The sequence below is a fragment of the Oncorhynchus mykiss genome, chromosome 1 (genome assembly GCF_057628025.1).
Source record: "Oncorhynchus mykiss isolate SJ-2025 chromosome 1, ASM5762802v1, whole genome shotgun sequence".
Taxonomy (NCBI): Eukaryota; Metazoa; Chordata; class Actinopteri; order Salmoniformes; family Salmonidae; genus Oncorhynchus; species Oncorhynchus mykiss.
In genome coordinates this window covers 18,945,984-18,960,637 of record NC_143022.1, presented here as the reverse complement: position 1 = coordinate 18,960,637, position 14,654 = coordinate 18,945,984, and the positions used below count along the sequence as shown (strand labels likewise).

Below are 14,654 nucleotides of genomic sequence, written 5' to 3'. Positions count from 1 at the left end.
TCCTTTAAAAACGCACAGAGCACTTTGCACACTTCTTCATTTTCACAATGTACAAGTTCGGACTACCGTACATATATTTGAAGGACTTTGCTTTCATGACACTTTGCTTTCATGACCACCTAAATAACCAAGATGCCAAGATAACTGTATTGTGTTAACAACAGTATGATCCTAACTTTAATAGGAAGGTATGAGCTGTGTCGTGTAAATAATACTCACAATGAAGCCATTATGGCCTCCGTCCCGACAGTAGAACAGGCTGTTGCTGGCCTGGAACAGGAAAAGGCCGCTCTCGGCGTGATAATCATACGATGTGATCCCAAAGACCCCCAGACGTTTTCTCTCCCTCAGCAGCTCCTCCTCCCGGGAGTACACCCCATGATGAGGGGTGGCCTGATGGTCAGGGAAGATACGTAGCAGACAGTGAGACAGCAATGCAGTGTTAGCTTCGCATGAACACCAGCGTGTTTTGGCTTTAACCAAAGTGCGGTTTTCTGGGCAACAATAGTGGTACCTTCATTTTTCCACTCGTGTTTACAGGGGAAATTAATGATAATATGTTTTTTGGGGGGCATAGTATTGATGGCTGTGTCATAAACAGAGCATAGACAAAACACAGGCACTGCCAAAGGTCGGAAGTACAGTAGTATTCCATTAGGTGCCAACTGAGCTGACCCGTGTATGTCCTCCTCTACATAGTTCACATCAGTGCTGTGGATGAGGACATGCATGCAGAAATGCCTTGTGAATGTGTGACGAACTTCTTGAGGTGAACAACATTTATGTTTAGATTTCCCAGAAATCCGACAAGTGGCAAAAGGGAGCCCAGCGGAAGGGGCTGAGGGTTCATTACCTGAAAGTGATCTAGCATCTGTTTCCACGACAACACCAGAAGGGCCTCTTTCCGAATCTTCTTGGGAATCTCTGAGTAAAGTAATGAGTTTTCCCTACTTCCATAGGGCATTCCTATATGAACATGGAGTGGAAGAAACGGGTTGAGTTAAAGAATATATTTGCATCGCTAAGTCTGTTTATCTTTTGTCTGTGTAACCACAAAGTTCAAGGATATTGTCACTGATATTGGTTGTTCTGAGGTTGTCCTAAAGAGTTTCTTCCCATTGTAATGTTCCCTATAGCCTACCTTCTAACATTAATGGTGCAGAGGGAATCAAACACAAGTGAAGAGATCAAATACACACATGAGATTCCTCCATTTCCCACACCTATTCACATAAGTTAATAACGATACACCGTACTGTCACCATTGCGGTGCTGTTTGTTGACAGAAGTTATGACGACTCCTCAAAATCCATAATGGGATTTCCAGTGAGGGTGTGGAGGTGTGACCTCACCAAGGTAGTAGAGTCGATGGGAGTATGGGCCTGACTCGTCCTGCCTCTGGACAAACTGGAAGTCGTGCGGGGCCTTGTTGATGACCATGCCCGTGTACTTGCGGCTACTATGGATGATGTTCCGCAGGCCGTCCCATGAGTGCTTCTCCACAAAGAACTGGGAGGGCACGTCCTCCATCTCCACTACCTCCGAGCTGTCCGAGAGCTCATCTACAGCAGTCATTCTGAAAGCTGAATAACTGACCCATAACAATAGAAGTCACCAACAACATGATACAAAGCTGAATATAAGTACATACATGTTACTGAGTATTGAATACAAGTAAACGATGAGAACAGACGGACCAGCTAGTTGTATAGGTTAAAAAGGTCCAACATTTGACCAAATGAGCACTGTAGAATGCAAGATTAGTTACGCACCTTTTCCAACTACCTTCTGTTTCGTCTTCAAGTTTCACCCTCTTAACTCTATGCATTAACCGGCCAACAAGCCTGAACCAGATTTGGAAACCTAAAACAGAGACATTGGATTTATTTGATACAGTCACTATAATACATGCCCATTCTCTTAAGGAACATTACAGTGTGAAACAAAAGCTAAAACCCTACCATGACATTTTAAATATTTTTTTTTTAGAATACGTAGGAGACTGACACCAGACTGAAAATTCCCTGCATGAAAGAGGATTATCGTACAAGGACAAGCCAGAGAAACAGCACAGAATCTGCCATAAACATCCCGGATGAACAAGACTTCACAAAACAATTCCCTAAAAACTGCTATGTTGAAGAAATCTCCACACCATTGTTCTTTGACTTGCTTCATTGAGGCACAGCTCAGCGACTCACTTGGGAAAAACCTTTCTCCTGCGATGGTCTAACTATGTGTGACTCAGGACAATGCTAGAGAATGCTACATGCCTCTAATGTCTCAACACGAATATATCACCAGATTGAGGAATGTTTGGCTATTACTATACAATTCAGAGGTTAGTCAGGCTTGTTGATCTGCCTTCATTTTTTAGGCCTAAATGAGATCACTCACATAGCCTACAGTACATTAACATAACCATCCAATTAATACTGAAAGGAAGTAGGGCTGCAAAGGGTCAGAAATGTTCACGGAAATTTTCCATGGGAAGTTAAGCCTGGGAATCTTGCTTAAATTCATCAACAAACAAACAAAAAGTTAGCTTATAACAGTGAACCTTTTTTTGTGGGATACACAAGGCAATTCTAGGTATTCTGGCATATTTTGGTTGAACAATCCCCAATTCAATGGAATTGCAACCCTCTGCATGCACAGTGTATTCTTCTATCACATGTGTTGTGCACTCTTCCATCACATGTACAGCTGATTCTCAAGGTCTTGCACACTAATGAGATGCTATTGAGCCCACACTACTACACTGTCTTAGCCAAGGACTAAGACAGCTTTCTGGTAAGTTTTGATTACAATACTGGGTGGTTGAATATATTTTATGACATACATGTTTTTTTGTTAACTACTAAATAGTAGCCTGCAGCAAAGTGTGTTTAAATCATTTTGAAGTTGTTACCCATTTCTGCTAGTTAGTTTTTGCTACCATATGGGTTTTAGCTTGCTTGAGCCTGCTAACTGGGTGTTAATTCATTTTAAAACATTTATGTTACAAAGGAGTTGTTTAATCTAACTGCTTAACTATTTATCTGTACATGGAATTGTATTTGGGGTTTTTTTACAACAATCTTTACAGGAAAATGCCACGGGCACTATCTGATGTGTGGAGACATTTCACTGCAGCTAATGTAGAAGGAAAATCTGTGTACATTTGCAAATACTGTGCCAAATCATATGTGACGAATGCAACAAAGATGCAGAATTATCTGGCCAAGTGCATAAAGTTCCCTCAGCGCTCACAAGAAGCAACCTCTGACAAAAGTCCCGCTACTTCTATTCGAGGGGAAAATGATGAATCAGACACCTTATCAATAGCAACAGCTCATGGTCGTCCTGGAATCAAAAGTGTTTTTGACTCAATGGAGGAATGTAGACAGAGAAATGCTGATGAATGTCTTGCTCAAGCTGTGTATGCAACTGGTTCACCTCTGATGCTCAAAGGCAATGTGTATTGGAAGAGATTTCTGAATGTTCTTCGCCCAGCATACACCCCTCCAACCAGACATGCTTTATCTACTAATTTGCTGGATGCAGAGTTCAACAGAGTTCAAGTGAAGGTCAACCAAATCATAGAGAAAGCAGACTGTATTGCAATCATCTCTGATGGGTGGTCGAATGTTCGTGGGCAAGGAATAATTGACTACACCATCTCCACCCCTCAACCAGTATTCTACAAGAGCACAGACACAAGGGACAACAGACACACCGGTCTCTACATTGCAGATGTGCTAAAGGCAGTCATCAATGACCCTGGCCCACAGCAGGAAATTGGACTGAGAACAGACAATGTTGTGAACATGAAGGCTGCTTGGTCTAAAGTGGAGTCCTACCCTTGCATAACACCCATTGGCTGTGCTGCTCATGCATTGAATCTGCTCCTCAAGGACATCATGGCACTGAAAACAATGGACACACCCTACAAGAGAGCCAAGAAAATGGTTAGGTACGTGAAGGGTCATCAAGTTATAGCAGCAATCTACCTCACCAAGAAAAGTGAGAAGAGGGGGTTGTCGAGGACTCCGGCCACCCTGGTCATGGACTGTTCTCTCTGCTGCTGCACGACAAGCCAGTCTGGGTCCAGGAGGATTCTGGACAGCTTCTACCGCCAAACCACAAGACTCCAGGACATCTAGTTAGGTGGCTGCCCCACCGCCACTCTGTTGTCATCTATGCATGGTCACTTTAATTGGCTCTACCTACATGTACATACTACCTCGGCTGGCCAGCGGCCCCACGCATTGACTCTGTAAAGGCGCATGTGACTAATAAAATTTGATTTGAATAAGAGCACCACATTGAAGCTGCCCATCAACACCCGTTGGGGTGGTGTTGTCATCATGTTTGACAGTCTCCTGGAGGGGAAGGAGTCTCTCCAAGAAATGGCCATATCACAGTCTGCCCTGCCCACTTTACTGTTGCTCCAAGCAGAGGAAACTGCAGTTCTGAAATACATCAAAAAGCGTGAAGACTTCTGCCTGAAGCCCATACACACCACTACGTACATGTTGTACCCCAAGTTTGCTGGCAAGAGCATCCTGTCTGGCGCAGAGATCAACAAGGCCTATGGTGTCATCACTACCGTGTCTTGCCACCTAGGCCTGGATGAGGGAAAGGTTCTTGGCAGTCTGGCGAAGTACACTTCCAAGCAAGGGCTTTGGGATGGAGATGCAATATGGCAGTCGTGCCAACATATCTCATCAGCCAACTGTTGGAAGGGACTTGTGTATCTGAGGCTCTTTCCCCTGTTGCCTCCATCATCCTCCAAATCCGACCAACATCAGCCGCCTCAGAGCGCAACTGGTCCTTGTTTGGGAACACACACACCAAAGCATGCAACAGGCTGACCAATACAAGGGTTGAAAAATTGATGGCCATCCTGGCAAATTTTAGGCTTTTTGAGCCTGACAACGAGCCATCGTCAACATGGATGGAAAGTGACAATGAAGATGAGACCTCAGAGTCTGATGTTCAAGAGGTGGACATTGAGGAGGTCCAGTGAGAAGTTTAGTTTCTAGACTATCATTTTACAGATGTATGTTGAAACCGTTTTTGGGAGATGTGATGGATCATTCAATTTTCCCTTTTGTTGTTCAGTGAAATCATCTCATGTGAAGAGTCAACTAAATTCAAGTTAAATTCGGAACTAAATAGTTGTTTTTATTTCTATTGGAAGGATTTAATCATTTGCAATTAAGTCCACTTATGATAAGGTAAAATGTTAATGTTTCTGTCTCCATATGATATGGTAAATATATCCAATGCAAAAAACAAATATTTAAACAGTATTAATATTAATTTGCATATATTTCCATTAATTCCCTTATATTCCCATGGAAAGTTTCCACCTCTGAATATTCCCCAAAATGTGCAACCCTAAAAAGAAGAATATGTATGCTTTTATCCAAATGAGCTACACAATCCGCAGGTTAGTGGGTTACTATACTTCAAGATTGTTTTGATCATGACGACAGGAATATGTTCTGGGTTACCTCAGTAACATTGACGTTATACACTGACTCGTTCACTGAGTTGTGCCCGCACCCACTGTGACGATTAGAATTTCTCCAAACCAAACACCATGGATAGATGGAAGCATTTGCACAAAACTGTAAGCAGGAACCACCGCATTTAACCACAGTAAGGTGACTGGGAACATGGACGAGTACAAACAGTCCAACTATGCCCTCTGTAAGGCAATCAAACAGCCAAAACGTCAGTACAGAGACAAAGTCGAGTCGCAATTCAACTGCTCAGACACGACATGTATTTGGCAGGGAGTTCCGACAATCACGGATTATAAAGGAAAAACCAGCCACGTCGAGGACACCGACACCTTGCTCCAGGACCAGCTAAACACCTTCTTCACAAAGGCAGCCTAACTGAACTAAATGACTATCGCCCCGTAGCACTCACTTCTGTCATCATGAAGTGCTTTCAGAGGCTAGTTAAGGATCATACATACCACCCCAACAAATCCATGGATGACACAATCGCCATTGCACTGCACACTGCCCTATCCCATCTGGACAAGAGGAATACCTATGTAAGAATGCTGTTCAACTACAGCTCAGCTTTCAACACCATAGTGACCTCCAAGCTCACCACTAAGCCCGGTCTGAACCACGTCCTGTGCAATTGGGTCCTCGACTTCCTGACGAGCCGACTCCAGGTTTTGAAGGTAGCCAACCTCCGCTGATCCTCAACACATGAGCCCCACAAGGGTGCGTGCTCAGCCCTCTCCTGAACTATATTTTCACTTGATCAAGCATGTCTCAACTCAACCACCAAAATGGCAGACGACACAAAATCGAAGAGACAGCCTACAGGCAGGAGGTGAGGGACCTTAGACTTCCCAAATGTGGGACCCACTTCCTCTCTGCTTACCTCATGTCAAAATAAAAGTCCTGCATGTCTGCCATATGTGGACAAAAAAGGGATAACTTGTTTTTGACATGAGGTAAGTAGAGAGGAAGCGGGTCTACAACAGACTCATGTTTGGAAGTCTGTTGAATAACAAAATCCTTTAGATATTTTGTCTCAAATTCCCCCAATCATAATGACCAACCTTCCTGCCTACAGACACAAAGTTGAAATAGCATTGCATTTAACATCTGGCTTCCCACGGAGTGTTTTTATGCAACCCAATCCAATAGAAAGCAACGCTAGTGTATGTAAATACCCCTGCGTTGCTAAAAGCACCTACCGTGGTACAAGGCTAGTTTTGGGTTGGCCGTTGATCATGACTCAGTTCCATTACATTACACATAAGAGTCATTGGACGAAGGCATCTACTGTACAGGGGAGTTTTGTTTAAGAGCTGCGACGCTCGGTCGGAACATTAACAAGCATCGCTTGCAGTACGGTTTTGGTAGCATAAGAACCTTATCAAAAAACAAAAAGGTTAAATTGATACACACCTTTATAGGGTTAGTGTTCCCACACGGCCATATATCCATGTTACAGTGCGTGTTTACGGAAGACAGAGGTGCTAATTAGCATGCTCCGAACAAATGTATTTGTCACATGCGCCGAATACAACAAGTGTAGACCTTACAGTGAAATGCTTACTTACAAGCCCCTAACCAACAATGCAGTTTTAAGAAAATAAAATAGAAAATATAATTATAATAATAATAATTAAAGAGCAGCAGTAAAATAACAATAGCGAGGCTATTTACAGAGGGTACACGTACACCGGTGTTTAACGGAAGAAGGCCGCCAGAAACGTGTTTTCACTGAAAAATACTGTCCGCTGCAAATCTGATAAAGCCGGTAAAGCCGGCGGTCCATAGCTAGCAACTCTACATTGTTATTTGAATTATTTAAAACTCCTAATGTTAGGGGTTGGTGGCAGTGTCAACACAGCCCATACATTCACTTACATTAAACATGCCCAAGTGTGGATTGTAATCTGTCCAGGTCCATAAAAAACGATTTTATTAACTAGCTAGTAAAAGTTAAATAGATTCATCCTCGGATACTGACAATGACGATTGGAGTTAGGTAACGTTAGTTGGTTCTATGGCTAGCTAGCTAGATAACGTGAACTAGTACGTTTTATTGTTATATGTCACGCCATTAGCAATCCAACAAACTCTAAACGTAACGGGAAAAAAATGTTTTAACAAGGACCCGTTTTCAGTAATTCATTTCAGGATCAATTTAAGCAATTGTCGGAGTTTTACTAGCTACACTGCAGTGTTGACAGCAGGGGGCTGTTCTGGCTAGCGAGTTAGCCTCAGCGGCTAGCAAGCTAACGGTTAGAAACGGATCTAGAACTGTCGGTTTACGGAAATAACAACATCAGGTTTGGTACTTACAGGTTCAACCCTAGATTTTCTCTCACACGTTTCTAACTTCTGCTTTAATGGTGCAATTAGATGTTAACCAGTTATAACTGCGTCCATGGCCTGTAGCTCATCAGACAAAACAATCACAGAAACGAATTTGGGAAGCCTTAACGAAAGCGACCCTTCAACCGGAAATCATACATATTTCAGCATCAACCATTGCTAATATCAGAGACGGAAGAGGAAGCGAGACACCCCACAGACTGCTTTTTTTTCCCCCTAACATGTTTTTTTTTTATTATTATTATTTTTAACACAGGCTGCGTTTTTGTCTTCTGGTTCAATCGAAGTCAATTGACTAAGTAGGCCAGACCCAGCTGATATTGCGTTGATGGGTTGGTTGTTTAGAAACAAAACTTTAGGTTACGACCGTAACCCCGTTCTCTGATAGTATGAGTGAGGTATGTATTCCTCAGAAGCCTTTAAGAAGAGGCCTTTAAGCCAGCCATGATTGGCTGGACGTCGAGACCTGTGTGTCGGGGGGAAAGTGTCTATCCTACCCTAAAAGGTCCAAGTCAGCGTCTCTGAGTCTTTCAAAAATAAGCAACACCTAGTCCTCGCACATGCAAAGAGGGTGGTCCAGTGACCTAAAGTTATTTTTCAAGTATTTGTTTCGGTATTTCACTTATGGGAAAACGGACTCCTGTATTGCCAGACAAGCTTATCTTGACGACCGACTGCCCTGTGCGATATATCACACAAATGGGCTTTGCCACTAGAAGATCCAACACGTAAAACAGTATGCGCCAGGGTCGGTGCAGTGACATCGAGCCTATAAAACTTCGCAAATGTATGAGGTGAAGTCCAACTCGCTGCTGAGCAAATATCTTGGATAGATATGCCCAAAAATAAATCGCAGAACGTAGCCATTCCTCTAGTGCAGTGGTTCCCAAACTCTTTACAGTCGTGGCCAAAAGTTTTGAGAAGGACACAAATATTAATTTCCACAAAGTTTGCTGCTTCAGTGTCTTTAGACATTTTTGTCAGATGTAACTATGGAATACTGAAGTATAATTACAAGCATTTCAAAAGTGTCACAGGCTTTTATTGACAATTACATGAAGTTGATGCAAAGAGTCAATAGTTGCAGTGTTGACCCTTCTTTTTCAAGACCTCTGCAATCTGCCCTGGCATGCTGTCAGCCCATTCTTGCTTAATCAATGCTTGGAATTTGTCGGAATTTGTCAGAATTTGTGGGGTTTTGTTTGTCCACCCACCTCTTGAGGATTGACCACACGTTCTCAATGGGATTAAGGTCTGGGGAGTTTTCTGGCCATGGACACAAAATATTGATGTTTTGTTCCACGAGCCACTTAGTTATCACTTTTGCCTTATGTCAAGGTGCTCCATCAACTGGAAAAGGCATTGTTCGTCACCAAACTGTTCCTGGGTGGTTGGGAGAAGTTCCTCTCGGAGGATGTGTTGGTACCATTCTTTATTCATGGCTGTGTTCTTAAGGCAAAATTGTGAGTGAGCCTACTCCCTTGGCCAAGAGGCAACCCCACACATGAATGGTCTCAGGATGCTTTACTGTTGGCATGACACAGGCCTGATGGTAGTGCTCACCTTGTCTTCTCCATACAAGCTTTTTTTCTGGATGCCCCAAACAATCGGAAAGGGGATTCATCAGAGAAAATGACTTTACCGCAGTCCAATCTCTGTACCTTTTTCCTGGAGAGAAGTGGCTTCTTTGCTGCCCTTCTTGACACCAGAATTAGTTTGCGAGTGGGTAACCCGCCTCTACCATCTGCCCTATTGGCCAACGTGCAATCATTGGAGAATAAACTGGATGAGTACCGTTCAAGACTATCCTACCAACAGGACATTAAAAACGGAAATATCTTATGTTTCACCGAGTCGTGGCTGAACGACAACATGGATAATATACATTTGGCTGTTTTCTCCGTGCACCGACAAGACAGAACAGCTGCCTCTGGTAAGACAATGGGTGGCGGTCTCGAGGTTTTGCTCAGCTGAGGAAGGGTATCTCTTGATAAGCTGTAGACCACACTATTTACCAAGAGAGATTTCGAAGCTGTGTATTTACCACCACAAACCAATGCTGGTACTAAGATCACACCCAAGAAGCTGTATAAAGCCAGGCGGCACTCCTAGTGGCCGGGGACCTTAATACAGGGAAACTTAAATCCGTTTGACCTCATTTCTACCAGCATGTTACATGTGCAAAAAAAGGGAAAAAACATTCTAGACCACCTTTATTCGATGCACAGAGACGCATACAAAGCTCTCCCTCGCCCTCCATTTGGCAAATCTGACCATAATTCTATCCTCCTGATTCCTGCTTACAAGCAAAAACTAAAACAGGAAGTACCGGCAACGATGATACAGCCTATAGGGATGAGGTCAGAGACCTGGAAGTGTGGTGCCAGGACAACAACCTCTCCCTCGACGTGAGCAAGACAAAGGAGATGATTGTGGAAAAGGAAAAGGAGGACCGAGCACACCCCCATTCTCATCAACAGTGCTGTAGTGGAGCAGGTTGAGAGCTTCAAATTCCTTGGTGTCCACATCACCAATAAACTATCATGGTCCAAACACACCAAGACAGTTGTGAAGAGGGCACGACAATGCCTATACCCCCTGAGGAGAATGAAAAGGTTTGACATGGATCTTCAGATCCTCAAAAAGTTATACAGCTGCACCATCGAGAGCATCCTGAATGGTATGGAAACTGCTTGGCCTCCGACCGCAAGGTACTACAGAAGGTAGTCTGTACGGCCCAGTACATAACTGGGGCCAAGCTTCCTGTCATCCAGGACCTCTTTACCAGGCGGTATCAGAGGAAGGCCCTAAAAATTGCCAAAGACTCCAGCCATCCTAGTAATAGACTGTTCTCTCTGCTACCATACGGCAAGCGGTCCCGGAGCGCCAAGTCTAGGTCCATAAGGCTTTCTACCCCCAGCCATAAGACTGCTGAACAGCTAATCAAATGGCTACCCAGACTATTTGCATTGACACCACCCCCTTTTTTACGATGCTGCTACTCACTGTTTATTATCTATTATCTATGCTTAGTCACTTTACCCCTACCTATACGTACTGTACATATTACCTCAATTCCCTCGACTAACCTGTGCCCCCGCACCTTGACTCGGTACCGGTACCCCCTGTATATAGCCTTGTTATTGTTATTTTATTGTTGCTCTTTTATTTTTTACTTTAGTTTATTTAGTAAATATTTTTCTTAATTCTTATTTTTCTAAAAACTGCATTGTTGGTTAAGGGCTTGTAAGTAAGCATTTCACGGCGCATTTGACAAATAACATTATTTGAGTTGATTTGACAATTATCAGCAGTTGAAATCATGACGTTGATTACTTTAAACGTCTTCTCCAGAACCGCTTGACCGATTGCCACCAAATTTGGTCTATAGTATCTATGGATGAACACCTTCAAACACATTTTCCAAGAATCTAGCTAAAACAATGTGGTCGCTATGAGCCAATGAGTTTGTATGAATGGTTTTCCCTTTCCGACAGCGCCACAATGTGGCCAAACTCAGCCACACTTTACAGGTTAGTTAGAGTCATATAATTGAGTCAAACAGATCAAGACATCTAAATATGTGCCCGTTATAGCACCACCGTGTGGTCGATCTAAAGGTGCTTGCATATGTTGAGTGTTGACACTGTTTGCAACATGTGTACCAAACGTGAGTGATTTATAGGCATTTATGTGCGAGACCACACCCACATGAATGTTTATTGGTCAATAACGGCCATTTTGTTTTTGGTATAAGTCTGGAAAATATTGCGTTGAGAGATCTTGGTCCATAGATGCCACATATCAAGTTTTGAGCAGATCGGTCATTTGATGCCAGAGTGCCATTTTAAGTGGCAGAAAATCCATCATGGGTCCTTAATGGGTCCTTCAGACAAATGTGTTCCTTGTGAGAATGACCTATGTACTGATTTTCATGATTCTAGCTCAAACAGGGTAAAATTAGACATATTGCCTTCGGATGAGCTACTTCTGTACTGTTTACCACATTTGCCAAATTTCAGAACTCAACATACAAACGATACATCAGAACTCAAAATCAAACTGACCCTGCAAAATAATATGATTTTGATGTATTTTGGACTATTTTCAATGCTGTTAACTACTTTAAACGTTTTCACCTCCAGAATCGCTCGACCGATTGGCAACACATTTGGTACATAGCATCTATGGATGAACATCTTTAAACACACTATTGTCCAAGATTCTAGCTGAAACAATATGGCTGCCAAGAGGCAACAAGCTTGAGTGAATGTTTTTTCCTGTCCAACAGCGCCACAATGTGACCAAACTCAACCCTATTTTACAGGTTAGCTAGACTCACACCCTTGAGCATTTGTGCCAAATTTCATCAGATCAAGAGATATAAAAATGTGCCCAACGTGTGGTAGATATGAATGTGCTTGCATATGTACCACATTTCATTAAACATACGAATATCTGTGGCTGATTTACAGTATATGCATTTATGTGACAGACCGCACCCACGTGAATGTTTATTGGTCATGTTGTTTGACATACTATCCTGGATGTGTTTACAGACCTTGGCCCATAGATACCATATATCAAGTTTCGTGAAGATCGGTCATTTGGTGAAAGAGGAGTAGCATTTGAACTGTTTTTCTGAAAATTCTAAATGGTGGACCTTGTGGGTTCTTGAGGCAAATTTGTTCCTTGTGAGGAGATGGACCCACAGTATGTACCACATTTTATGACTAGGTCACACAGGGTTAGGGGCATGGCCTTTCAAAGTTTGCATTTTCAATCGCTTGTTTTTGGCCTACCATGTTGTCAATTGTCATGGCATTGCATGGGAGGGTGTGGCTTTTGTCCCTTTACCATCATGCCAGGTTGCACCCTCCTGGGACTTACCTTCTCACGAAAATGTGCATGTGAATTTCGGCTTTACAGAAGAAGATTAAAAAGAAGAATGAACCGGAACAAAAACAATAGGGTTTCACCAGCTTCGCTGCTTGAACCCCTAACTAGCTGAAACGATCCACCAATGATTCCCTATATGGCATCTTCTTGTCATTAACCACGTTTCCACTCAATTGTTATGCAAGAAAAGTCATACCGGGCTTCCGAGTGGCGAAGCGGTCTAAGGCACTGCATCTCCGTGCTAGAGGTGTCACTACAGTCCCTGGTTCGATTCCAGTCTGTATCACAACCGGCCATGATTGGGAGTCCAATAGGGTGGCACACAATTGGTCCAGCGTTAGGGTTTGGCCTGTGCAGGCCGTCATTGTAAATAAGAATTTGTTCTTAACTGACTTGCCTAGTTAAATAACGGTAAAATAACACTGTCATGACAGCTGTGATGGAAATAGGAAGTTTCGGTAAAATAGTATAAATGCCGACACATAATTTGTTCGTTTGACATGGTGGGATCTTTTTGTGTCGGTAATTAATTATATGAGAATTCTGCCTTTATGCGCAAATATTGACATAATAACCATCATATTGAAGTAAACTTGGAGTCACGAGATGGTATGGCGTGTGGCCTCCCACTGCGACTCTTGAAATCATGCCGTTTATTAGGCTGCAGATTAAATACATTGGGGTGGTGAACGTGCACGATGATGAGCTTGATGCTCATTTCCAATAAATATTAAGGTTCTTATTCTGGTGACGTGATGATGGATGCTTGACTGCTTTTTGACAAATAAAAATATTCTCGCTCTTATCCACAATAATGTCATCATGTAAACTAGCCTCCCCGCACCGTATCTGCGATCCGTTGGCTAGAGCGCACGTAAAACCAGAGTAGGCACATTTGCTATTTAACGCAACCGTTTTTGTGGCAAAACTATCCGTAGAGGTGAAAATCAGATGCAAACAATTAACTTTAGATTTTTATTCGGTACATGAACACGAAAAAGTACATTTTGGTTACACTATGTCATCAAGCAATAATTTCTAAAAGCAACAAATCCGTTTGTTGGAAACACCACTGGTGGGAAAATTCAAATTTTTCCACCAGCAGATTTTTGAATATTCGCATGAAAGTATTTTGCCAATTGGATGGAAACCTAGCTATTGTTACGAACTATCTGGCCACACAGAATCACAAGACCCAGACTTTTGACCCCTTGAAGCGTGCGCATCTTAATTTATCCACCATCTTTGATAAAATATAGTCAATGAACAAAAATATAAACACAACACGTAAACCGTTGGTCTCATGACCTGAAATAAAAGATCCCAGAAATTTTCCACATTAACAAAAAGCATATTCTTATCTCGAATTGTGTGCACAAATTTGTTTACATCCCTGTTTGTGAGCATTTCTCCTTTGCCAAGATAATCCATCCACCTGACAGCTGTGGCATATTGAGAAGCTGATTAAACAGCATGATCATTACAGGTGCACCTTGTGCTGGAGATAATAAAAGGCCACTCTAAAATGTGCAGTTTTGTCACACAATGCCACAGATGTCTCAAGTTTTGAGGGACTGCAATTGGCATGCTGACTGCAGGAAATGTTTGTTAATTTCTCAACCATAAGCTGCCTCCAAAGTCATTTTTAGAGAATTTGGCAGTAAGTATAACTGGCCTCACAACCGCAGACGTGAATGGCGTCGTGTGGGCGAGCAGTTTGCGTTGTGAACAGAGTGCCCCATAGTAGTGGTGGGGTTATGGTATGGGCAGGCATAAGCTACAGACAATAAACAATGGCAATTTGAATGCAGAAATACCGTGACAATATCCTGAGACCTATTGCTGTGCCATACATCCGCCGCCATCACCTCGTGTTTCAGCATGATAATG

General features: G+C 42.7%; 1 protein-coding gene across 4 annotated transcripts in view; it reads right to left on the bottom strand.

Moving 5' to 3' along the window:
* LOC110496031 (dipeptidyl-peptidase 9) overlaps positions 1-8,061 on the bottom strand; it is a 36,237-nt gene extending 28,176 nt beyond the window's left edge. For 2 of the 4 annotated variants that reach the window (XM_021571867.3, XM_090195812.1), the window contains exons 1-5: positions 7,833-8,001; positions 1,773-1,863; positions 1,353-1,583; positions 854-966; positions 220-393 (exon numbers count right to left, since the gene is read on the bottom strand). In XM_021571867.3, the coding sequence (XP_021427542.3) occupies positions 220-393; positions 854-966; positions 1,353-1,575 (510 nt within the window). In that variant the 5' untranslated portion in view covers positions 1,576-1,583; positions 1,773-1,863; positions 7,833-8,001. Of the gene's footprint in view, positions 1-219; positions 394-853; positions 967-1,352; positions 1,592-1,772; positions 1,864-7,832 lie in introns of all 4 variants that reach the window. The other 2 variants (XM_021571701.3, XM_021571787.3) reach the window with 2 other exon arrangements.
* Between the last annotated feature and the right edge of the window lie 6,593 nt (positions 8,062-14,654).